This window comes from Capsicum annuum, chromosome 11, assembly GCF_002878395.1.
Source record: "Capsicum annuum cultivar UCD-10X-F1 chromosome 11, UCD10Xv1.1, whole genome shotgun sequence".
In the NCBI taxonomy this organism is placed as follows: Eukaryota; Viridiplantae; Streptophyta; class Magnoliopsida; order Solanales; family Solanaceae; genus Capsicum; species Capsicum annuum.
The window spans coordinates 7966875-7994568 of record NC_061121.1 but is presented as its reverse complement, the minus strand read 5'-3'; the positions used below and the strand labels follow the sequence as shown (position 1 = coordinate 7994568).

The following is a 27694-nucleotide window of genomic DNA, read 5'->3' as shown; positions in this document are numbered from 1 at the left end:
GTTTATGAATAAGATCGATGGTTGAAAAATGTGTATTCTTGATTGTTGTCTTATTACCGTGTTATGGATAGCCAAGGAAATATGGTAATTGTGTATGTCATCTAGATACTCATGCCTGTGCTTCTACTCACATGTCATGATGATGATTAGTAATAAAGTGTGATGGTTTATGCATCTTACATCTCTATTACTCGATTATTGTGAACTTGTGTATGTTTATTGATTTGGGGCCATTTATGTGTGTATGTTGTTGTCTTGGAAAATATTGATACAATGATGATGCCCGGTAAATCCGGAGGAATTATTGATACTATGATGATGCCCGGTTAATCCGGAGGAATATGTGATATTATGATGATGCCCGGTTCTAGTCCGGAGGAATGTGTGATATTATGATGATGTCCGGTTCGAGTCCGAAGGAATGTGTAATATTATGATGATGCCCGGTTCGAGTCCGGAGGAATGTGTGATATTATGATGATGCCCAGTTCGTGTCCGGAGGAATGTGTGATATTATGATGATGCCGGTTCGAGTCCAGAGGAATGTGTGATATTATGATGATGCTCAATGAATTCGGCGAAATATGTTGATATTGTGATGATGCCCGATGAATCCGAAAGAGGTAAGAACCTTCTGATGCCATGTGGGGCAAATTTCTTATATGCATTGATATTTGTAAGGTTAGGCCGTGTGGGGCCAACCGTCTATGTGATAGAATTATGAGGTCTCTATTGGTGAATTATTAATTGTTTCTTGTTCCAAATCACTATATAAGAGGTGTGATCCTTTTTGATGCTAAACTAGCTACTAGAGGAAATTTATGCCTAATATTGAGTTAAGGCTTAGTGTTATATGTAAATTTGCATAAAAATTCAAGGGCTCATCTAATATATATACTTGACTTGAATAAGATTATGAAATATTGCCTAGTAAGGTGGCTTATGTTATAATTAGCTATTTCTAAAATATATGATTATTATTTGGAACCTAGAAGCCTAGTAAACTAGTTGGTGGACTTTACTCGATTAAAATATGGAAATTAGTCCTTAAGGTTGTGACATGCTTGGTGATGATAGATCTAGTATTGCGTGTTGGATAGTTAAATTATCTCCTAATATGTGAAGTTGTGATGCCTTAATTGATAACTCATGTCATTAAGGGTGTACATAGGTCGGGTTGGTTTGATTTTCTATTAAAAAAAAAAACCAATTATGTCGGTTTATTAAAACTATAAAACAAATCAAACCAAAATAAAATCAATTTTTTCGGTTTAGGTTTTAGTCGATTTTTTCGTTTTTTTTTATAATATTTATTTTTGACAATTATATTGTGATTGAAGTTTAGATCAAGTATGTTTTCACTCATGCGCTAATGAAAACCCACAATTATGAAAAATTGAGGAGCGAAAAAACTCTCTTGAAACTAAAAAATAAGATGAAGAGTGAAAAGTTTAGGTTTTAAGTTTATATTGGATTTTGGATCATTTTATTTGCAATTAATGGATAAATATTACAACTTAAAGGCCCATATATATATATATATACATACATACACACACACACACACACATCTACTTTCTAAATATTGAAAATTAATAAAACTAATTGAAAAGTATTAAATAATAGATTATAATTAATATTTTATGTATAAAAAGTTAAATTATATACATGCATTTATATATATATATATATATATATATATATATATATATATTAAAAGTGTGAATATCCTTAGAAAAGTGAATTGAACTTTTTGCCCTTCATTGAAATTCTTGCTTTAAATAAAATCGTCCTTTTCACTATTTCTTCCTAATATTTAAACAAAATCGTCTTTTTCACTATTTCGTCCTAATATTTAAGAGTTGAAAATGAATTAAATGTATTTATGGTAAAAAAAAATCCTTATTGGAAGACATCAGAATTTCTATATCTTTTTCTAATTTAAGAATTAAAAATTAATTAAATATATTTATGGTAACTCTTTCCTTATTTGAAGTCATACAACTGATACATTTTTTATTAGTTTAAGAATTCTAAATCAACTAAATTTGATTTTAAGAAGATTTGAAAAATCTAAAAATAAATATAAAACTATTAGAATAATAAAAAATTAAGAACTTCCATATTTTTAAATGTTTTAAGTATGTAATAGAATGTAATCAATAAATTTGTAAAGATTTGAATTTAAAAATAAGGAACGATTTTAAATATATATATATATATAATCGTAAGACAAATATGGTTTAAATTGATGCGTCTCTCTTATCCTGTGGCAACAAGGAAAAGAGGTACACAAATGTAAAAGTGATACCATCAACCACTTGGAATTGGAAAACATATATGTGTATATGTTTATGTTTACATTATTATATTAAAGTGTGGAAGATTTTTGAAAAGTGATTTGAACTTTTACACTTTATTAAAAATCTCCGCAATAGATAAAATTATATAATTTTAAATAATCAAACGTTACACGTGCGAGGCACGTGCGACTAAACTAGCATATATATATCTACACACATACACACACATACATATATATATACACACACACATATATATATACATACACACACACACACACACACATATATATATATATATATTATGTCGGTTTGATTTGGATTCGGTTTGATTTTTTTTTTGTTAACACCAAACCAAACCAAGAATGGTCGTTTTTTTTTCAAACGCCAAACCAAACCATAAGTCGGTTTTTTTTCTCGATTTGGTTTGATCCTTCGGTTTGGTTTGACTTGACGGTTTGGTTTGTACACCCCTACATGTCATGATGATGCTAATTAAAGAATGACCTTATGATAGTTGAATAACCTATACTATGGGTGGCTTGTAGTTTTTTCCCCAATTTGATGACTAGTGATTTTAAGACTTGTAATCTTTTGACTTTTGAAAAAATAAGGTTAATTAGTATGGACCTTGCAGTATTTATCAATGAATTATAGAACTAATGATTACATGCTATGCTATGATAATGTTGCTTTCTTTATGTTGAATTATGGTATGGGTACTTGGAAGTGGATTTCGGTAATGAGTCATGGCGGGGTTGTGCTACCTGTGGTTTTTGATAAATTGATGGAGTAGTTGTGCTTTATGGTATTATTGATTGTATTCTTTTGTGTACTCTCCGGTGGCACGGAACGCCGTAATGAGTTCTTTGTTTTGCTCTCTTTCGTGTACTTCCCGGCTGTATGGGACGCCGTGGTAAGTTCTTGTGTGTATGTTCTAAAGATTGTTGATGATGATTATGGCAAGTAGATGTTTTGCTATTGTGTATATGGTTGTATGCTTTAGAAATAATACTCAGTTGTTATGGTGATTATGGAGTATATTGAAATAGTATGTCATGTTATTTCTTTAATAGTATAGATGTTGTTACAGTGGTATCAAAGTAGATTCAGGTACTATCCTATCCCTTGACTTTAAGATCATTGTCTTTCTTTATATCGTCTTTACATCTCAGTCGGCCGATGATGCCTATTGTGTACCAGTGTTTTGGTACTCATACTACACTTCTGTACCTTTTTGGTGCAGGCCTAGGTTCTAGTTGCCGCCGTTGAGCTAGTTCGTACGAGTTGACTATTCGGAGACAGGGTGAGCTCTTGGAGATCGAGTTGCCCTCTATCTCTTCTATCCTTATTTGTCTTTTGCTTTCGAGACAAATGTATGAGATTGTTTAAGACATTTTAGATTCTGAGATTGTAAAGTCCTCTTATCAAGTTTAGAAGCTTTTGTATTAATACTATCAGGTCGTGGGATTTGTGTTTGAATATCGATTGTCCTTAGTTGTGAAATGTTGTTGTTATATGTTGTGTTCACATATAGGGTCCAAGTTGGACGTTCTTATCAAGATAACCCATTGCAATAGCTCCGGATTATGGTATCGGCTTACCTACTGGTGGGATGTGGTAGGTGCCATCATGACTCGAAAATTGGGTGGTGATATAGGGTGGCTTTATAAGGGACGAAGTTTGGTTCCCATTTGCGAACTGTAAGGAAGCTTCCGGTGACAAACCAAGGTCCCTTGTTGAGGACTTTGTTCATACTTTCTAGGCGGGAAAATTTTGCAAAGAAGTAGTCATTGCCCAAATCTATCAACACTAAATTTTCGTGAAGCTTCCATAAGTCGCTCAGTTTGTTTCTGAGATAAGAGTGCGTGAGTTTTTTGCTAAAAAGCTTTATTATGAACGAGTGAAGCCAAGGTTGGTAAATTCTGAGCTTATCATCCTAGGATAGTGCAATGACATCTTCCCCAGTTGGAATTCGAGGAGTTTCTCATCATAGATGCTATAGGAGCGGTTGATTTCTTTATTTTTTTTGAGTGGAGCATTTTTGAAGGACGTCTCTTTGTTGCCCTCGATGTCCATGTCGGTACCGAGGTCCGGTGGGATGCTGGTAGTGCCAACTGGGTTAACTGTGTGGGTTGGTTGTACTCATGGGGGTCGGCCAGAGAGAAAATTTCAACTTTTTTTAATATTTCATCACTATCGTTGGTACAAGAGTTGTGGTAGTTAAATATGTGAAGTGTCTTAAGGCCGATGAATTTTATTTTTTAATCCAATGATGTTTACTTATACTTGAAATAAATGGTATTATTAAATTTGTATTACTTGGTTGCATCTTGATCAGAAAAAAATATTTCTTTCTGTTTTATTAATTTTGTTCACTTTTACTTATTTATTTTGGATTTTGCTCCCCTTAAAAATAATAATTGATTAGGATATTTACTACATTACCATAATTCCATATTAATTGATGTATAGTCTTTGATTTTAAAAGAAAAATTTTGAAAATAAACAATTAATGTTGAGGATAAAATTAAAGAAAATTTTTTTATCTTTTTTTGATATGTTAAAAGTGACAAATAAATATAAAAATCTATTTTTGTAATACTTGGATAAGTAAAAATGAGTGTTTTTGTATTTGAGATACAACTCAAGTTTTAGAAGGCGCTATGAGACATAGCGTAATAGTGTGATTTTAGAATTGCTGTTACGTACCGTAAATATCAAAGTATTGTTATGTATGTAAAATCAACAACAAAGACACACTATTTTTAAAAAAAAAATAAAAAAAATCTCAAACTTTTACTCCTTCTATTTTATTTTAATTGATCCTTATATCAAAATAAATATTTTATATTACTTATCTATTTTAACAATTTACGGGAGTTGTATACGTCGGCCATATTGGTCTGCTAGATGCTCGAAGGATACATTTACTAAGCTTCCTACTAGCGAAATAAATGATGATTCAAGTGTGTGTTGGGTTATGACCCATTTCACCATGTTAATCCAACCCATTTTAGCTCAAACGGACAATAGGTAGGATTAGACAATTACCATTTATTGATTTAGCCTATGTCTATTTTAGTCCAAAATCGCTCATTTATCACTTCAAGGGGACGGGTCATGTTGAATCATCACTCATTGTTCAACTCATACTATTTTAGTCCAAATTATCCATTTGGCACCCCTGGGTATAGCCAGTTTCTGTACTAGGTAACTTATTTATGCACTAGACATTTTTTTTTTTTGACTAACTTTTCATATACCAAAAAAGGAATCTTTTACAAGGTAATTTTTTTTTTTTTGGGTAAGACTAACCATATACCAAAATCAAAAAACTTTTTACAAGGTAATTTTTTTTCTTTTAGTAAGACATTTTTTTTAACTAACTTTCCAAAGACCAAAGAATCAATTTTTGAGCCACAAAATTTCAAGATTCGGTCATAAAAACAATTCCTATATGGTAATAAGATCATAGTAATTAATTTTCTCTTTAGGAAAGAAGATTAGCAGGTTATTGATGAACGATGCAATATATAATGGGGTGGTCAGAAGCATTCTAAAGTACAAAATCATTCATAATATACAAGATGGCTAAGACTTTAATGACTTTGTTTTTGGTAGCCTTCTTGTTTGTCATCTCACAGGGTCAGTTTCTCTTCCTCTCTAATCTATACAATTTTCTCAAATTATCTGTTATATTTTCTACCATGCTTCTTAAAAAGATATTAATTAGGAGAATGACTATTTAAATCTTATTTATGTCTTAAAAGATGATTTCTCTTAATGTTTACTATATTTATGTGTTATTTTTTATATGATCGAGATGCTATAATTTTCAAGAACAATTACTACTAAAGACAAATAAAAAAACCATAATTAATTTTATTGATTTTTAAAGTGATTAATAATTTGAGATAATTAATTTTACACGACAGATCGTGTTGAAGATGCTAACAAATTTTGTAATTCTCAGATGTAGTGATATGTGAAACGACATGTAGTAGTGTATCAGAATGTGCACATATTACATGTCATACTGGATATCCCAGGTGTCTACGTGGGGTGTGCAGATGTCATCCTGAAGGTATATATCCCTCTCAATCATTTGTCAACACAAAATTAATAACATTAGCTACTCTTAATGGTTTGATTATAAAAGTTATAAAAAAAGTTGTTCCAAGTAACAACATGATGAATCTAGGATAGAATATAATATAGCAAGTGTGGCCACACTTAAAAAATAATCATTTGATTTTTTTTTTCTTTCTCTCCCTCAGCGGTAGGGAAGGAGTCTATCTATCTGCCTAGGTTTGATAAAATTCCTTCAATGCAATCTCAGAAATTCTACGAATTTCTTAATGGATAAGTTCAATGTCAACAGCAAAGTGGAATTGAATTTCTTGTCTGATGAATCTGATCTATAATTAGGAGGCAATACATATTTCAATTATATTACCATATATGTGTAGATGTAAATTTAAACTACATGTTTGTATAATTAACTAAATCCTCCCAAAATTATGTCCCCTCAAGATGCTAATGTGTTTTGTAATCCTCACAGTGGCAATGGCAAGTGATAAGATCTCATGTAGGACTTCAGGAGATTGTCCTATTGATTATACAAAATGCAAAGTTGGGATTCAAATTTGTACCGGAGGGACATGCACCTGTGGTGAACATGAAGGTTAACACTAGTTTGGTCATAGATATTCTAAGTAGTTTTTTAACAAAAGTTTTGGCAAAATTTGTTTGGCTATGGAATTTTTCAATTTTTCTTAAATATGTTTGAAAACTAATAAACAATTTCAAAAAAACTGAAGAAAAATGATTTTTGGGTTCTTTTAAAAATTTCAAACTTATTTCATACTTTTATTTTTATTGAAAGAACTCACTAATTATTATCCCAACTATAATTGGGAAGAAATAAAGTTGAACAAACTGTTTTCTATGACTCTTTCTTGTGGCTCTGTATATGCTTAAAAAGAATTCACTATTGTAGCATAAGGTCAGTAATGCTTGTACCGTTTTTGGTTGTTTGGTGAGTACAGTAAGTTTGTTATTAGTAGTTTTTATTAAACTATCGTGTTACAATTTTTGAATGGTGCATTATAAAATGATAATTTTATGTTAAATTTATGATTAAACGCTAACTTTGACTATATGCTTGTATAACTAAGTTCTCTCAAAATTATATCATGTCAAGATGATAACGAGTTTTGTAATCCTCAGATGGGCTGGCAAGTTCCAAAATAACCTCATGTAAGAGTAACGAAGATTGTCCCATTGATCTTACCAAATGCAAAATTGGGGTTCCAATTTGTGTTGGAGGGAAATGCAGATGTGGTGAACATAAAGGTCTCTTCTTCTGCCTTCTACTTGTCCTAAGTTAATTACTTGTTCAATTATTAAATCAAGATCACAGGTTCAAGCCGTGGAAACAACCTCGGACAAAAATGCAGTAAGACAGCGTACAATAGACCATTATGTTTCGGCCTTTCTCAGTACTTCGCACATAGCGAAAGCTCTAATTCACCGGACTGTCTTTTTATTTACTAAATCAAGACAAATTTAGACTATGTGTGTGTATATAACTAAATTCTCTCAAATTTATGTCCTCTCAAAATGCTAACAAGTTTTGTAATCTTCAGATGCATTGGCAAATGATCACTTCTCATGCCAGATATCATCAGATTGTGAAGGTCATCAGAAATGTGTTGTTGGGTATCCACTTTGTGCTGATGGAATATGCATTTGTAGTGATTAATTCAAGACAATGATCATCAAGGTGTAGTGATTTAGGTGACAAGTATTAACTTAACACAAGAATTGTGGTAGTTAAATTTATGAAGTGCCTTATTGGCTGATGAATTTTATTTTTAATTCAATTATGTTTACTTGAAATAAATGGTAATTATAAATTGGCATTACTTGGTTGCATCTTGACCTGAATTTTTTTTTTTCACTTTTACTCATTCACTTTGAACTTTGCGAAAAAACAACGATCTATATGTATGGATATTTTATCAAAAATCACTTTTACTTATCCATTTTGAACTTTGCGTAAAAACAATATTTAATATTTAATATATAGGATATTTCATCAAAATGAATAAGTAAAAGTGAATTTTGATTTGAGAATACTATTAACTGATGTATAGTCTTTGATTTGAGAATAATTTAGAAAATAAGTAATTAATGTTGAGGGTAAAATAGGAAAAATAATTATTTTTTCTTGATATATTAAAAGTAAAAAATCTATTTTTGAAATACGAATAAGTAAAATGAGAGTTTTATGTTTGAGATACAACTCAAATTTTAGAAAGCACTATATGAGACATAGCATAATAGCGTGAATTTTAGAGCTGTTATCACGTATCATAATTATTAAAATATTATCATGTATGGTAAATCAATAACAAGGACATATACAACCACAAAAAAAAACCAAAACAAGGACATGCAATGTTTTTAAAAAGAATCTCAAAGTTTTACTCCTTCAGATTCATTTGACTTGGCCCTTATACCAAAATTGATGTTCATATTACTTGTACATTTTAACAATTTAAGAGAGTTGTATACCGCAGTTTTATTGGTCAACTAGATGCTCGAAGGATATACTTCTGTAAGCTTCTCGTTTGCCAAAAATGGTGGGTCAAGTTGGACGTGTTTGGCTATGACTCATTTCGTCATATTAAATCAAGTGAAAATTATCATATATATATATATGTGTGGGCAAAATGTAAAATATATTATAGGGAAGGATGCATAAAATGCATAGAAAAAACCTCATAAATCCTAGAAATCCAAAAATCAACAAATAATTTAATTAACTTTTACAAAAAAGAACCAATAGTTAGAACATCAGACGGTAGAATATTAGAATTAGAAGAAAAATTTAAAAGGTTAGAGATAAGAGTATATAACCTCGAAAAAACATAAAGAGGTAATTAAAGAAGAAGACTTATTAGAAGTAGAGTTATTAAATACATCTCTCGAAAATGATAAAGTTAAACAGAAAAAATCAATGAATATATCATGTGAAGGGATGATATATAATGAAGAAAAGAAAATTAGTACAGTCAAAGTTTTAGCACGAATAAAAATTCAAGATTATGAGTTCGAGACATTAGCTATAGTAGATTTAGGATGTACAAAAAGCATACTCCCTCCTTCCCATTTTACTCATCCCAAATTTCCTAATTTATTGTCATATTTTACTTGTCCTTTTTTACTTATCAAGACAAGACAATTTGTTTCTTCCCATTATACACTTAGTATAATTGATTACTCCTTATTATTAGCTTTTTTGAAAAATGTTGCTAAGAGGAGTACCATTAAGAGTACATCATTAAGAATATAAATGGTGTTTTGGTATTAGTCATCCATCAATATTGAAACTAACAACAAGACACAATTAAGAGGGGCAAAATGGTAAAGTTACATTATCAATCATTGTTTTCTTAATAGCTGTGCCATCCCAATTTGGAACGGATAAAATGGGACGGATGGGGTATTAAATAGCAGAATTTTACCACCCAAACTGATTAAGAAATTACCAAAATCCCAAAAATCCATGCAAATGGATGGAACCCATAACACTTACACTGAATATGTACCAAGAGCAAAAGTAAGTTTTATCAATACTTGTGAAAAATTCTATCAACCATTATATAAACTCAATGAAATATTAGTTAGAGACTTTAACATAAGAGCAGATTTTATGTTAGGACTAGATTTTATGGTACAAAATAATGGAGGATGTTTTGTTATCAGAGATTGGGTAATTTTCGCGAGCAATATTACTCAATCACCGGTACAAACACAACCTATACTAACTAAATATCGCTTTCTTAAAAATAATTAGATAGAAAAGGTTCAGATAATCAGATAAAATCCTAAAAAGTCACTAGAATGTGTTAAGGGAGAAAATTGTACATGTAATGACAATAAAAAGATAACAATGTATGAAGAATTACAAGATCTCTTAGCAGAAGAATTAGAAAAAGATTACACTTTAATAGAAATAGATACAAAATTATATAATTTTAAGAAAGGTATACAACAGATAGGAGTAATAAAAAATTAAAAAGACCTAGATCCTAGACAAACTAGAAATAATTGGAGAAAAATTCTTGCAACATTGGGACTCCAACCAAATTACCTGTAAATTAGAAATAATCAATCTAGAATATACTATAAAAACCGCATCTATAGAAACTACAAATGAAGATCTTAAAGATTTTGAAATACAAATAAAAAAACTTTTAGAATTAGGGATAATTAGAAGATCCAAATCAAGACATAGGTCAGCAGCTTTCATAGTAAGAAACTATAGTGAAATTGTACGGGAAAAAGTTAGAATGGTAATAAATTACATAAGACTTAAATGATAATACTGTGATGGATGGGTATAAGTTACCAGACAAAACAGAATACAAGAAAGAAAAATATTTTGTAAGCTTGACTGTAAATTAGGTATTGGAAAATCAAAATGCACGAAGATAGTATAGAATAGTATAGAATAGACAGCTTTCACATGTCCAAAAGGACATTTTGAGTGGTTGGTTATGCCGTTTGGTTTAAAGACAGCTCCTCTAAATTTTCAAAGAAAAATGGATAGTATTTTTAGAGACTATAAAAACTTTGTATTAGTTTATGTAGATGATATTTTAGTCTTTAGTAGTAACCTGAGAGAATATTTAGGACATCTACAACAAGTTTTTAAATTATTTGTAGATAGTAGAATAATAATAAGTAGGAAGAAAATTGAATTATGTAAAAACAGTATTAACTTTTTAGGAGTAGTCATTGGAGATGGTAGAATAAAACTACAACCACACATAGCTAAAAAAGTCTTAGAAATGCCAGACAAATTAGATAAAATCAAAGACTTACAAATTTTTAGGACTACTAAATTATGCTAGACCTTTTATTAAAGATTTAGGAAAGGTAGCGGGACCGTTATATTCTAAGACAGGATCAACAGGCCAAAAGACCTTTAATACTGAAGAAATAAAGTTAGTCCAACAACTTAAGCACATGATCCAAGATATCCCGGACTTAACACTACCATTAGAAACAAATTATCTAATAGTTGAGACAGATGGAAGCCTCCACGGATGGAGAGCAATATTAAAAGCAAAACCTAATAAATATAGTGACAAAAAGGATGAAAAAATCTGTGCTTGTGCTTATTCAAGTGAAAAATATAAAGAAAAAGGCAATTCAAATAGCATAGACACAAAGACACTAGCAGTAATTTACGGTTTAAATAGTTTTAAACTCTATATATTAAATAAGACTGAAATATTAGTAAGAACGGACTACGAAGCCATAGTAAAATTCTATCAAAAAATAAAAGAAAAGAATAGTAGCAAAAGGAAATGGTTAAATTTCTTAGATGCCACTTCAATTTATAATATTGTATTAGAACATATTAAAGGAAAAGATATAATTTAGCAGACCAACTTAGTAGACTAATAAAAGAAAACAACTAACGAGTTTTGTTTCAGTATGTATACAGGCAAAGGTAAGGCTGAAGCTTCATCTTATCAAGACTACTTAAAGAAGCTAATGAACAACACTTATTATAGACCACTTACAATGTTAGAACATCCGAAGTTAGAAAGGATGATTTTCGAGCCTCACAATCTCATTAGTTATGAGCCATCCAACTTGACTTTCAAACTTAGACCAGATGTAAGGGTGGACAAACAGCAGATCTGCCTGATCAACAATTTATGAATTGCCTACAATAAGACACCTAGAAACAATAGTTACTTCATTTCAGTTCTTAATGCTCTAAGTTATTATTTTATTGAGAAAAACAGCACAAACAAATTTAAATTTTATGTTGTTCTTAGGGAAAAGACACAGGGAGTATTTCAGACTTGGATAAAAGTAATGAACTCTGTAAAAGACTATACAAATACTCTATATAAAGACTTCAATGATCTCACAGAAGCGTTAGATTATGCTCGAGGAAATCTAGGGCCAAATTATTATATTACTCCAGCTCTAAGACCAAATATGAAAGAAGTTCTCTAATATAATATCAAAAAAGACACAGACAAAATAATATTTTGTGATCATTGTTCCTCCATGAACGAAGCCTTTAGAAGACTAAATTGCTCAAATGAGACTCTAAGACAAGATAATAAAAATCTTATGAGTGAAAAGGGACAAATGTTAGAACATATAGGTATTTTACAAGATCGTAACAGAATTTTTCATTATGAATTATCACAACAGACTCAACAACCTTATGAGACTCAAATTATCCTAAAGAGTTCTCCATTTTCTTTAAAAATAGATAAAGAAATGCCTACTGTATCGGGTAATGATACAACTAGTCCAGTTCCAATGGTAATTGGTAAAGACGCATCAAATCCGTTAATAGATGTGCATTCTCCAATGAATGCAGAAAGACCTACTGTATCGGGCAATGATACAGCTAGTCCAGTTCAAACGGTAATTGGTAAAGACGCATCAAATTCGTTAATGGCTGACACTTTGTCAAAAAGTGTAGGGAGGATTCTCTTAGCCAGTTTCAAAACAGTAGGTACTCAGGCATTAGAAGAAGGGACATCGACAAATACCCAAGACAAAAATTAAAAATATTTATTCCTACGAAGAAAGAAAAGTAGTAGAAGAAATATAGAACAAATGGTAGCAAACTCTATTAAAAAACTATTGGCAGAAAAGTCTAAAGAAATAACAATGGAAAATCCTAAGCCCGAGCCAAGATCCAGAATTTTCTCAGAAAGACCCAGGATTGGAACAATACTAGGCCTATCTAGCGGAGACAGTGACGAAAGTGATCCTACAAGGAAAGATGACTATAACTCAGCTATGGATCAATTTGCTTAAGACCCAAATTCAGTTGATGACTCAGGAATGAGTTTTGATACAGAAGCATTACATAATTTGGATAAGTAAGCAGTGATGATATTCATAAACAGACAAAAACCAAGACACAAGCAATGACGTAGAAGATAAAAGGCTGGTGCTAAGTAAAGAACAAGTGGACAAAAGACAAGTGGACGAATATGAATAAAAGAAGAAACATGACCATATGATGATAGGGCCCACAAAGTGTACCCGGCATGTAAAGTTTCTAAAATACATTTGAAATCCGAGTTTGAAGTCCCCAAACGCCTATAAATGTCATCTTCATCAGACTCAAGAAGTAAGAGTGAAAGAAGCAACCAGAGCACAACAATCTCAAGATTAGAATATTAGAGTGAGAATCTTTTAGTTAAAAAAAAAAAAAGAGAAAAGAGTGAGTTAATGTGTGTAAAATAGTATCTAAGTTTTCTTTCACCGTAGCTGCAAAGTTTTTAGGGGCTCCCGAAAAGGAAACCTTTCTTCACCTTAAGACATGTGAGTAGTTTGTTGTTTAAAATCATTGTATCTTTCTCCCTGTTATGTAAATTATGTTTGTTATATCAAGCTCTTATGTTCTTGCAGTTGTTTTCCTTGTTAATAATAGGTAAAATGGTTCGATGGACCCCTGTACTATGTCGATTTTTGTAAGTTGGATACTTCTACTTATATGTTTGTCATTTGGACCCCTGAACCCACTAAAAAGCAATATTTCAAATCCTTTGACCGTTGACCAGGTCTATATGGCATTAAAAATGCTTACTAGGATGAGGCGCGTGGGTGCGAGTGTGGTCAATTTTATATTAAAATGATTTTTTAAAAAATAAAAATAATATTAAAATTTAAAAAAAATTAAAAAAGGTCTTTTTTAATTTAAAAATACTTTTAAAAATAATAAATTTAAAAAAAGTAAAAAAAAAAACCTTCCCCAACCCCCCGCCCCGTTCAGCCCCTCCCCACCCCAGCCCACCCAGCCCCCGTCCAGCCCCTCTCAGCCCAGCCCCCGTACAGCCCCTCTCCACCCACCCAGCCCTTTCCAGGCCCCTCACTCTACCCCAGCCTCGTCCAGCACCCCCACCCCACCCCAGCCCTCATCCAGCATCCCCCACCCTACCCCAGCCCCCGTTCACCCCCCCCACCCCCCCCCCCCCACCCTCCCCCCCCCCCCCCCCCCCCCCCCCGAACCATTTCCCTAGCCTCCTTCCTCAAGCCCCACTCCCCCGCTGCCCCACTAGCTCCCCAACAACAATGAAACCTCCATTCACAAAGAAACCAATTCACTCAATTCAAGAATTTTCAACTTTTTTGAATTACTCAAATCACAAAAAATCCATAAAAATTGAGTTTTTGCATTGAATTTCAAACTTTCTTGAATTACCCAAATCACAAAAAGTCTAAAGAAAGCATAAAAATTGAATCTTTACATTGAATTTCAAGTTTCTTGAATTACCAAATCACAAATGTTGACACCCAATTTTTGCTCTCCGTGCCTAAAATTAACGTCTTCAGGCTTTTGTTTGTTAAAGGGCACGAAGCATAATTTTCACTTCTTTTTACAATTGTTTGATAAATTATTGATAATTATCCTTTCTTTGGAATTTTAATCAATTTTTTTTTCATATTTTTATTTTTTATAATTTATTAATAATTTTTCTAATTTTAGGATTTTTACCAATTCATTATCGTTCTTAACATTTTACATTCACCCACACACGTGCACGACATGACGTTATATATATATATATATATATATATATATATATATTTACAGTATTTTAAAATTAATTATATTTTAATAATTTTAATATTCTTTATATTTTTTCATTCAACATCTATATTTTACAGTCCGCAAACGCTGAGTCGGATCAATTTTTTTTGTGCAGTATAATAATTCGATGTCTTATCACATCCGACAACGACTACACAATAATGTCTTGTCACGTCCGACAATGACCACTCATTATTGTCTCTTCACATCTGATGACGACTACTCAATGACACTACCCTTTGGATCATTACTTTGTCCGTTGGTCAAAATGATGAAAATCCTTTGGCCAATAACTTAGGGACCTAAGGGTGTTCTATTATAAAAAGAGAGGACACCCCTTTATCCATTGGATAAAAGGGGTGCTCAATTTTTTGTATAAATAGGTGGTGGGAGGACACATTTTGAATATATTTTTTGTTCATTTTTTCCTCTCTTTCAAAATACACATATATTTATTTTTATAACTCATAAACATTGTTCCTTTGCAAACCCACACACATATTCATAAATATACAAGCATCTTTTATTTATTCCATTTTTCTCTTCAAAACACACACAAAAATATATATAAAAACAAATATACACACTAACACACACACACACAAACTCACGCACTAACACACACAAACATCAGCACTCTCTCTCTACCACTTCTCTCTCTAAAAAAAAAAGTCACACAACCACAGCTCCACTACCACTGGCGACCACCATCACCACACGCATCTCTCTCCTCTCCTTACTACTTTCGACAAAACATGCCACCAGATCTGCTCCAGCCGCTGCCGCCTCTATTCTCCTTCTCTCTAGCAGCCGAAACCTGCTGCTCTGGTGAACCACCACTCCGGCGACTACCACAGCCATACGCCGCCCTTTCCTCCCCACTTCTTCCTCCTTTTCTTGCTGCTCACTCTCTCCTCTCTCCTCTATTTGCTGTTGTAGCGCGGAGAAAGGGTCAAGTTTGACCAGATTTGGTGTGATTTCGGCGTTGCTCCGACAAAATCCATTGAAGCAACGTCGTTTCGGTAACTTCTTTATTTTGTAATATATATTAAATGTGGTTGGTTGATTGTTAGCTTCAGAGATCTGGTCGGAGTTGTACATTCTCCGACGAACTCTATTTTTTGGTGGGGTTTCGCTATTTTTAGACTGTATTTTATTGATATATTTGTATATTGTGCCTTATTCTTGTTGTTTCTGCTATATTTGCTCCGTTTTTGATTATTTTTTCCACTGGTTGGTTGTTGTGTTGAATCAGACATTGGTTTTGGATTGTTGTGTCATTTACACATTTTTACTTGACTGATAAAGAATAAGATACTACACGATACATGGTCAATGAAAAAATTATTATTAATTTTGAGGCCTCCGTAAACAAAAGACAGATTGTACGTATACAAATACGTAATAAATATTTTTTTAGGCGATGATGAAACTTTATAACAACACAAGATTTTACAACTCATAATCTGGCAAGACGATTTAGGACGGTCAATTAATTGAGCAATCATTTCGTAGCACAACGATTTAGGATGGCTCATTAATTGAGCAACCATTTCGCAGTCATGACTTTATCTGAGCCCACTTTTAACAAAAAATATATATATATTTTTTTATAATACGTAAATATACACATTCTCATTTATTATTATTTATTTGTTACTAACATTTTGTTACAAGTGTTTATACAGGTTATTTTAGAATACTCGTCGGGAGTTGCAGTCAAAGATGCTCTTTTAATTTTGTATTATATTTTATATTCTTATATTTGTACAAATGTTATTATAGTGAAAACTTTATTTTTGGGGTGTTGGGCGCTATTTTCTTTATTTATACGACTTCACCTCGTGTTTATGCAAACTTAGGCTGTTAATGTTTACATTAATAAATTAAATTAATCAATTAGTTTGCATACTTTGACATCATAAACATTGTGATATTTTTTGTTCAAATAAATCTTTACTTTTTTCTCGTAAATTTTAAATAAAGTAAAAAATATTATTTTTAAATATTTTTCTCCTCATGGCATATCAAGATACACTTCTCTTCATACACGTCATAAAATACTTTTTTTTTACATGTATTTTTTTATATTTTTTTTTATAATAACATGTTTTATTTATATATTTAATATACATACATCTTTACATAATTTTAAATATTTATATTATTTTATAGTTAATACATACACTTCTACATTATTTTTTATACCTCCTCCCTTTTTGAAAAATTTAGTCTAGCCGGGTACCACACTTGTGGATTCTGAAGGATGCCTAACCCCTCCCTTCGGAATAACTTGAACCCTTACCTGAAATCTCAATTGTTTTTTCGTAGACTAAAACATTAATCACATGTTAATACTTCAATAGGTTTCCTTATTTTTCTTAAAAATTAGGTGGTGACTCTGTGCAAATTTTCATTCTTTTAGAGTCCATAACGTCGTGCTCGTTTTAACCTCAGGTAAAAATAGGGTATGACAAAATGGCGACTCCGCTGAGGATGAGGAGATGTTCTAACCATGATTAACTCGATTTTCAATCAAGGGAGGTATTTTTACATTTTTTGTATATGATTAAATTCTTTACCTATTACACTGCAAATTATGTGAATTTGCTCATAAATTCTTTAAAATTTTTTATCATGCTTAGTTTAGGATTTTTATGCTTTATCATGTTATTTGTTTTACATATTTTTATATCATGCTATGTGTGAAAGGACGCAAGCCAAATCCAAACTTGTGTTCCTTATTTGTTTGAATAACACTGCTTGTTACTACTTTATCACTTGCATTTTTCTATCGAGTCATTGGCCGTACACAATTCACACACTGTGGTACACGCGAGGGGTGTACTGCACTCCTCTGAACCTTCTTTGGATTCCTTAGTTTCAGAGTTGGTGCAGTTAGGTTAGTGCACCTTCTCGCAAATATTCAGTCCCGCTCTTGAACATTTAGGGAAAAATCCTACTCTAGTAATAAGTCATATTGCATATACCTTAGGCGGGATGGTCCAAGGTATCGTCTTCACAACTAGGAAGTCACCCTTTCGTCAGAAGGTTATGAAACCTTTATGACATATTTTGTGTTAGAACTGATTCAGATAATCTAGAAATCGAACATTAATGGATTCAGAACAATCAAATTAGCCTTGTTTTACTCTTCCTTCATTCGACATCATTTTCACGTCAATAGACATAAAGTATTACCCAAACTAGCCAACATTTGACACAATTTTCACGAATACAGAGTGTTCCGCTTCACAAATATCTTTCTCAGAGTCCATGAAAGCCGAGTGTTCTAAAAATGCTTTGCTTCGTTCAACTTGTTCTTTAAGTTCGCAGATAGGAATGTCACTAAAACCTCTACCTACGTCTAACTTTTTCTTTTTAATCCAAACTAGAGTGGAATGTCGTCAAGCATTCTTCCAATGTTTGATTTTTTTTTCTAGTCAACAGACGTAGAATATTATTCAAAACTCTACAATTATTTGACACCTTTCTTCAAAACAATGAATGTGGAATATTATTCGTCTTCACCCACTTCTAACTCTTTCCAGCCAATGAGCCTGAGGCATCATCGATACTTCTCCTCCGTTCGATATCTCTACCACAAGATCCTCATTCATCAATAACGAGACTTTAGATACTCACTCTTTTAAAGGCATCATTTTAGCCCGCTTCTATCAATTCTTATCAACTATATAGGCCTCTTTTAGTCGCCCTTGTTGGATACATTCCCTCTTCAAGAAAACTTAAAATTGTTCTGAATCCAAAATGTGTCAAAATCTAGATTCATCTATATCAGTTTGTTTGGACGAAGCCCTACCTCTGGCAAACTGAGGCTCCACAATATAAGATACGCTTACTCGACATTGTCTGAATGTGCTTGTCTATCGACATGAACTAACTCTTTGAAATTTCATTTGTGTTTGCATTATTCCCCGATAGAGGTTAATTGTGTTGATCGATAGAACTAGCCGACTTAAGCTATATAATGAACACCAATATCGTCGACCCAACCAGAAGTGTTCCAACGCTGGCAAACGTATCAGGAATTTTCAAAAGACAAGATAATGAACGTATGTTTCTTTTGGAGCAACAACTCGAGACGTTAAGAGGAGAACTACCCAAGGAAAGGATCCCACACATCCATCCACGACTACTCTACCGCGCCCTCCTAATTTTTTATCGCTAGAAACTCCAATACCTAAATGCTATCAGTCAGTAAAACCTACCACAACCATGCGTACCAATCTAATTATCAGTTTATCAAAATCCGACACCTTTTGCGCTAAGACAAAATTCGAAGGGTAAGCGCAATCAAAGCTGCACACAATTTGTTGAACCATTGACACATTTGTTCGAAAGATTGAGAGGTGGAAGTTTGCTGCAACCCAAGCTTGGGAAGATTCCTAACCCCTTACCTAAATGGTTTGATGAAAGAAAGCGATGTGTTTTTCACTCTGGATTTCAGGGGCACGGCACTGAAGATTGTCATAGGTTAAGGTATAGAATTGAGTGCTTGACCAAGGCCGGCGTAATCCAATGTGTCCAAGTGCAACCAAATGCAAATATTGATCCAATGCCCAGTTATGAAAATGGAAAAGTGTATATGACATTAGGGACACCATCCTTCATGCCGAGCCGGCAAGGCTTTCATATAAGCCATCCTACAGAGAACCAATTACTTTAGTGGGAATGCAATAGTGATAAATTCAAGTTGATTGACTCAGAAGTAGGCAATATAGTCCTATATTTGAAGACATAGGAGTTCCTCTAATTATCATGTATCAGAACTACGTTCTGACCTGATTTCTCATGGTGAGATACGTAGGCAACCCTCATCAGGTTCGGTCATACTTAAGTAGAATCATTTCCCCTTTTGTAGTTGGAACTATGTGTGACCTGATTTCCCTCGACGGGATACGTAGGCAGCCTATATAAGGCTCGGTCCCTTTATAATACCAAATTCTATTTTTCCCTAATGACGTGCGAAACTTGAATGCGATGGTATCCAGAAAAGATGACACGATACATCAAGACTATCCCAAGATACGCAGCTAAGGATCGTCGAGAAAGTCTCTCCAAGAGACTGGGATAAGATTTTAAAGAGCGCTTCAAAGATCAACGAAGGCCTGGACGTTTAACTTGAAAATGGTACAAATTTGTACCAGATAACGCAAGTCATCACTAAAGCTACAAGGCATCAACGGGGGACAAATTGACTACAATATCGAGAAACTACACCAAGGGTCAATACAGAAGACACTTCCACCATTTAACCAAAGATCTTATCTACAAATTCTATAAAGATCTTTTCTACAAATATTGTTAAAGGATACTATCAATACAAATACTCTAAAATCACATCGACGATCAGTGCTGGATCAAACACTCGTTACTTCAGTCATAAGGAGGTCAACCAAATCTTCAAGAGGATTTCTAAAATATGCTTAAAAACGTTCAAGCTTGGATTATGACTAATACATCAATCAAGGATATCAACATTCAATATCTGTTGACACACGAGATAGCGTTGGCGTCGAGGATATCTTATCATCTTATGAATCAACATCTGAATTCCTCTGAAGCACATGATTCAGAGGTACGTCTTTAAGTCACTATCTGAAAGCGAACGACATATGAGATTTCCTTGAAATTGATAATTTGAGGATCATCTATAAGTCATATTATTTGAAATAAGATAGTGTGCAAGATTATCTCTGAGTTGATATCCCATAGGTCATCCGTAAGACGCAATAACATCCTAATCGGATAGTATGAAGGGTTACCTAAAATTGATAGTCCGAAGGTTACCCATAAGTCGCGACTAAATCCTTACCGGAGAAATACGACATTATCAAATTGGTATGTCCAAGGGTTCTCTATAAACCGCATCATATCCAAGATCGATTATGTACAGGATTACCCAAGGACTAACAATTTGAGAGATATCTATAAGTCATATTGTGTCCAAGGTCGGAAGATGTGCAGGAACACCTGAAAACTAGTGATTGGAGGGATATCTGAAAGTCGTCTCTTATCCAAATTCAGATAATGTGGAAGATTACCTAAAGGCTAGTAATTCAAAGGATATCTATAAGTCGCCTTGTATCGAACATCAAATAATGCACAAGATAATCCAAAGATTGACGATTCAAGAGGAATCTATAAGTCGTATTGATACAAAAGATGCGCAAGACTTATCTGAGATCGTATGCGAAGAATTATTGGCAATAACCAGAGAAGTCATCATTCCACAAGCATTATGGATGACTCAAAAGGGTTACCACATCAACACAAGATTACACGATCACAGAAACCCTTTTGCATAAAGTGTCGTCGGTGTCCAAAAGGGGCACCCCACTTTGAAGACATATTCAAATGACAAATAATTATGCAATAACCAAAAAGGTTGTTATGTCTGTTGTTACAAGTTATTTTCTTTCAAACAGGTACACGAAAGGACGACTGTAGTGGACCCAAAAAGAGTTCATATACGAAGACGCCCACAAGATAAGGAGACTATCAATGAGGCGCCCAAGAAATATTCAGAGTTTACGCAGAGAAGACTCGCGTATGTACCCAAGCCTCTTGCTTTCATCAAAACGCAAGTCAGCGAGACTACATATGAAGATAGCTTATACAATGCGGTCACTACTCTTCTGCTCAAAACCATGACATGAAGGAACTGACATTGAGATGAAAATCTTAATGCTTGATCGACTCTAACAACTTACAAAAGCATCACTCAAATTAAGAAATTCTTTAATGTTAATCGTTAGCACAAGGAAAAGCCATAAGATGTTAAAGACTCATACATAAGGGGCACCGCTTCAGTAAATGGCCAAATGAGCTTTCCAAAGCAAGCTCATGATTATCAACCTTACCATTCTCCACATACCCACCTTTGTGGCCAAATTTTTCTTGACTCCCCTCACACGAAACTACGTTTTGACTTGATATATAAGAAGCTTAAGTCAGGATCGGTGTCATATCAACAACATAATCTTTTACATCTTTTCAAATTTCATTTATCATCTCAAGCCACAACAACCACGTCACTTTGATGGAAGTCCGAAAAAGAAGATCAAGATGGAGAAAGTTCCCACCAGAAGACATACTAGTATAAGCACATTATGTGGAGTTAGGAAGTGTCACTACTCCAAATCCTGAATAGATTACCGATTGTTGAAAGATTGAAGGACGAGATAACTTTTAGGCTGAGTTCTCGATCAACACAAAATCAACATCCCCTCCCCAAACTAAGAAATTTTCTTTGAGCGCAGGTACAACATCGCTACAACAAAGGTTCAAACATCTTGGAAGCCTAAATACTGCCTCACCATCACAAGCTGAGAATCCAGGTATCGTCAATTTATCCATAATTATTCCAAGACACTAAAGAATCTTCTCGAATCTTGCAGGTCATAATAATGCTCAAGGAGGCACGTGTCAAGTATCTTACAACATTCCATCAGAAACTCAACATCACATCTCTATCATAAGCCAGGAGGCCAGGTTTTATCAATTCATTCGCTAATACTTTCTAACTCTAAAAGAAATTTCTTGATTTTTTTTGCAGATCACATTAAAGGGATATCCCCATTAAGACTCAGTCATCAAGTACTAACAGATGTTCACAAAACTCTAAAATAACACAGAGCAGTCCATCCCAAATAATAGGATAGGGTAGTTCGTCCCGAATAATAGGACAGGGTAGTCTGGCCCGAACAATAGGACAGGGCACGCCCGCCCCCAACAATAGGGCATATAATGCAACTTTCACTTCCTCAACAAGCATTTCAGCCGACGGAGGCTATTTACATTTCAGCCGGCGGAGGCTATTTACATTTCAGCAATTGCTCAACCGATGGAGGCTATTTACATTTCAATTACTGCTCAGCCGATGGAGGCTTTTACTTTCAAACAACTACTCAACCGAAGAAGGTTATTTACATTTTAGTTATCACCCCGCTAGGCGGATTGCCTTAAAAACAGAGACAATACTGGAACATGCAGTACAACATGGAACTATCCTCTTAGCAGCAAACTGGGACAAGCTAGCGGAATGTCAGGGATCCCTAGTTACGTCAGGAATTTCAGCGAAGAAACTCAACTCAACTCGACCCAAAACTCTCATTTTTATAATCCTTATTATCATTACTCAATGTTGTCTTAATCCGATACTGGGGCAATGTTTGAAAATTCGCAATCTCATTTTCCCTCAAAGGCCCCAGCAAATATTGCTATCCGACATCTACTCATTTTCAGCTACCCAAACAGTCAATTTTGGAACAAGCACCTGCATTCATGTCATTCGTGTTAAAATCTTTGTTGTCATCCTTGAAGGAACCCAGTATCACCATTACTCTACACTGGGCAAATTTAGATATTTATCAAGATATTGCTATGATTCAAATTATAGTGACCTGATTCTTGTAACACTCGAGATATTTAGGAAGCTCTGTGCAGAGTTCGATCGTCACAGCCGCAATCATTCTTTCTCCCCAGCAAGTACACAATCTTGCGTCTCCAGCATCTCACATAGGCAATTTTGAAAGGGGCATTAAAAATAGATGAACACTTTTGTTTTCAATTAGTCCTTCTCCCAATAATTATTTCACATGATCTCTGACCTTCAACAATAGGAAAATTTGCTTAATTTTTTTAACTACCTTGACTTGATCCTTATACAACTTGAAGTATGTAGGTAACATTAAATTAGAGTTCGATCGAATTTTTTTCAAATCATTTTTGTCGAGCAAAATTGACTACACGTCAACGTTTTCATTTGAAGACTTCTAAATCATCCTCAAATGAAAAGGGGCAACTGTTGACACCAAATTTTTGCTCCCCGTGCCTAAAATTAACGTCTTCAGGCTTTTGTTCGTTAAAGGGCACGAAGCATAATTTTTACATCTTTTTATAATTGTTTGATAAATAATTAATAATTATCCTTTCTTTGGGATTTTAAGTAATTTTTTGTCATATTTTTATTTTTTATAATTTATTAATAATTTTTCTAATTTTAGGATTTTTACCAATTCATTGTCGTTCTTAACATTTTACAATCACCCGCACACGTGCACGACATGACGTTATATATATATATATATATATATATATATATTTATAGTATTTTTAAATTAATTATATTTTAATAATTTTAATATTCTTTATATTTTTTCATACAACGTCTATATTTTACAGTCCGCAAACGCTGAGTCGGATCAATTTTTTTGTGCAGTATAATAATTCGATGTCTTATCACATCCGACAACGACTACACAATAATGTCTTGTCACGTCCGACAATGACCACTCATTGTTGTCTCGTCACATCTGACGACGACCACTCAATGACATTACCCTTTGTATCATTACTTTGTCCGTTGGTCAAAAGGATGAAAATCCTTTGGCCAATAACTTAGGGACCTAAGGGTGTTCTATTATAAAAAGAGAGGACACCCCTTTATCCATTAGATAAAAGGGGTGCTCAATTTTTTGTATAAATAGGTGGTGGGAGGACACATTTTGAATATATTTTTTGTTCATTTTTTCCTCTCTTTCAAAATACACATATATTTATTTTTATAGCTCATAAACATTTTTTCTTTGCAAACCCACACACATATTCATAAATATACAAGCATATTTTATTTATTCCATTTTTCTCTTCAAAACACACACAAAAATATATATAAAAACAAATATACACACTAACATACACACACACAAACTCATGCACTAACACACACAAACATCAGCACTCTCTCTCTCTACCACTTCTCTCTCTACAAAAACAAACAGCCACACAACCACAGCTCCACTACCGCCGACGACCACCATCACCACACGTACCTCTCTCATCTCCTTACTACTTCCGACAAAACATGCCACCAGATCTGCTCCAGCCGCTGCCGCCCCTATTCTCCTTCTCTCCAGCAGCCGAAACCTGCTACTCCGGTGAACCACCACTCCGGCGATCATCACAGCCATACGCCGCCCTTTCCTCCTCAATTATTCCTCCTTTTCTTGCTGCTCACTCTCTCTTCTCTCCTTTCTCCTCTATTTACTGTTGTAGCGCCGAGAAAGGATCAAGTTTGACCAGATTTGGTGTGATTTCGGCGTTGCTCCGGCAAAAGCCATTAAAGCAATGTCGTTTCGATCACCGCTTTATTTTGTAATATATATTAAATGTGGTTGGTTGATTGTTAGCTTCACAGATCTGGTCAGAGTTGTACATTCTCCGACGAACTCTATTTTTTAGTGGGGTTTCGCTATTTTTAGACTGTATTTTATTGATATATTTGTATATTGTGCCTTATTCTTGTTGTTGCTGCTATATTTACTCTGTTTTTGATTATTTTTTTCACTGGTTGGCTGTTGTGTTGAATCAGACATTAATTTTGGACTGTTGTGTCATTTACACATTTTTACTTGACTGATAAAGAATAAGATACTACACGATACATGGCCAATGAAAAAATTATTATTAATTTTGAGGCCTCTGTAAACAAAAGACAGATCTTACGTATACAAATACGTAATAAAAATATTTTTTGGGCGATGATGAAACTTTATAACAACACAAGATTTTACAACTCATATTCTGGCAAGACGATTTAGGACGGCCAATTAATTGAGCAACCATTTCGTAGCAAAACGATTTAGGATGGCCCATTAATTGAGCAACCATTTCGCAGTCATGACTTTATCTGAGCCCACTTTTAACAAAAAAAATATATATTTTTTATAATACGTAAATATACACATTCTCATTTATTATTTTTTATTTGTTACTAAAATTTTTTTTACAAGTGTTTATACAGGTTATTCTAGAATACTCGTCGGGAGTTGCAGTCAAAGAGGCTCTTTTAATTTTGTATTGTATTTTATATTCTTATATTTGTACAAATGTTATTATAATAAAAAATTTATTTTTGGGGAGTTGGGCGGGATTTTCTTTATTTATACAACTTCACCTCGTGTTTATGCAAACTTAGGCCGTTAATGTTTACATTAATAAATTAAATTAATCAATTAGTTTGCATACTTTGACATCATAAATATTGTGATATTTTCTGTTCAAATAAATCTTTACTTTTTCTCGTAAATTTTAAATCAAGTAAAAAATATTATTTTTAAATATTTTTCTCCTCATGGCATATCAAGAAACACTTCTCTTCATATACGTCATAAAATACTTTTCTTTTCACATGTATTTTTTTACATTTTTTATAATAATATGTTTTATTTATATATTTAATATACATACATCTTTACATAATTTTAAACATTTATATTATTTTATAGTTAATACATACACTTCTACATTATTTTTTATACCTCCTCCCTTTTTGAAAAATTTAGTCTAGCCGGGTACCACACTTGTGGATTCTGATGGATGCCTAACCCCTTCCCTTCAGAATAACTTGAACCCTTACCTGAAATCTCAATTGGTTTTTCGCAGACTAAAACATTAATCACATGTTAATACTTCAATAGGTTTCCTTATTTTTCTTAAAAATTAGGTGGTGACTCTCCATAACGTCGTGCTCGTTTTAACCTCAGGTAAAAATAGGGTATGACAACAAAAATTTCAAAGAAAGCACAAAAATTAAATTTTTACATTGAATTTCAGTTTTCTCGAATTACCCAAATCACCAAATCACAAAAAATTCAAAGAAAGCATAAAATTGAGTCTTTACATTAAATTTCAAGTTTCTTGAATCACCCAAATCACAAAAATCTTCAAAAATCCCTTCTTTCCATACTTCTTAAATTTTTCCGCCCTCACTTTTCAATTTTTCCGTAGAGCAAGAAGAATAATAAGATGGAGATGATAAAGGAAAAGAAGAATGAGAAGAGGAGGAGGAGGAAGAAGAAGAAGAAAAGCTGCCAAGAAGAAATAGAGAAAGAAAAGAATGGGAAAAAGAAAGAAAAAGGGGAAGAGGGGGGGGGGGGGTTGTTTGTTTGTTTGTTTATTTATTTATTTTAATATTTAATATTTTTTATATATAAAAATGATGTGGCAGATGTGGCAGCTGACGTGGGGCGAGCGTGTTACATTCACCGAAAAAGTATTTAAAATATTACTTTTTAATGGGTTCAGGGGTCCAGATGACAAACATATAAGTAGAAGTGTCCAACTTACAAAACCGGCATAGTACAGGGGTCCATCAAACCATTTTACCTTAATAATATAGGTTTAAATGACCGTGCGGACTACCGCCAGCTTTCAAACTCTATAAACTTGGTACATTACTTATAAAATACCCATAGTATATGGGTATTCTCTCAGTGTTTTGACAGTAATGATGGATTAATCTGTAAATTTCTAGGGAATTGAAAAAGTCCAAAGAAGATTTGAAAGGACTATTATGTTATCCCGGAGTGTGATTAAAGAAGATATTGCCAAAATACCTAAAATTGAAAAGAAAGAGATGAACAGGGTATAAAAAAAAGTATTTTGGGAGAAAAACATACTTTGATTTTGAAAATTTTACGACAACTCATGATTAAGGAAAAACGAAGGAGGGAGTACTAAGTAGGATTTTACACCATATTTTTGAAACTCTGTTTAATCTTGTTGTTTTACTACTCATAAATTGCTTGCATTATTTTCCTACTATTTGTGTTTATTATTATTAACTATCTGTACTTGTTTTGTTTTTATTTATTTTGTTTATCCGTTTTAAATATATATATATATATATATATATATATATATATATATA

The 27694-nt window shown here is 33.2% G+C and overlaps 1 protein-coding gene across 1 annotated transcript; it reads left to right on the top strand.

Moving 5' to 3' along the window:
* Window positions 1-6295: 6295 nt before the first annotated feature.
* On the top strand, window positions 6296-8243 carry LOC107847305 (defensin-like protein 296). Its single transcript, XM_016691483.2, has 4 exons — window positions 6296-6390; window positions 6868-6990; window positions 7536-7661; window positions 7955-8243. Exons 2-4 carry the CDS (start codon window positions 6873-6875, stop codon window positions 8068-8070), a joined length of 360 nt encoding a protein of 119 aa, XP_016546969.2. The 5' UTR covers window positions 6296-6390; window positions 6868-6872; the 3' UTR covers window positions 8071-8243.
* Window positions 8244-27694: the final 19451 nt, after the last annotated feature.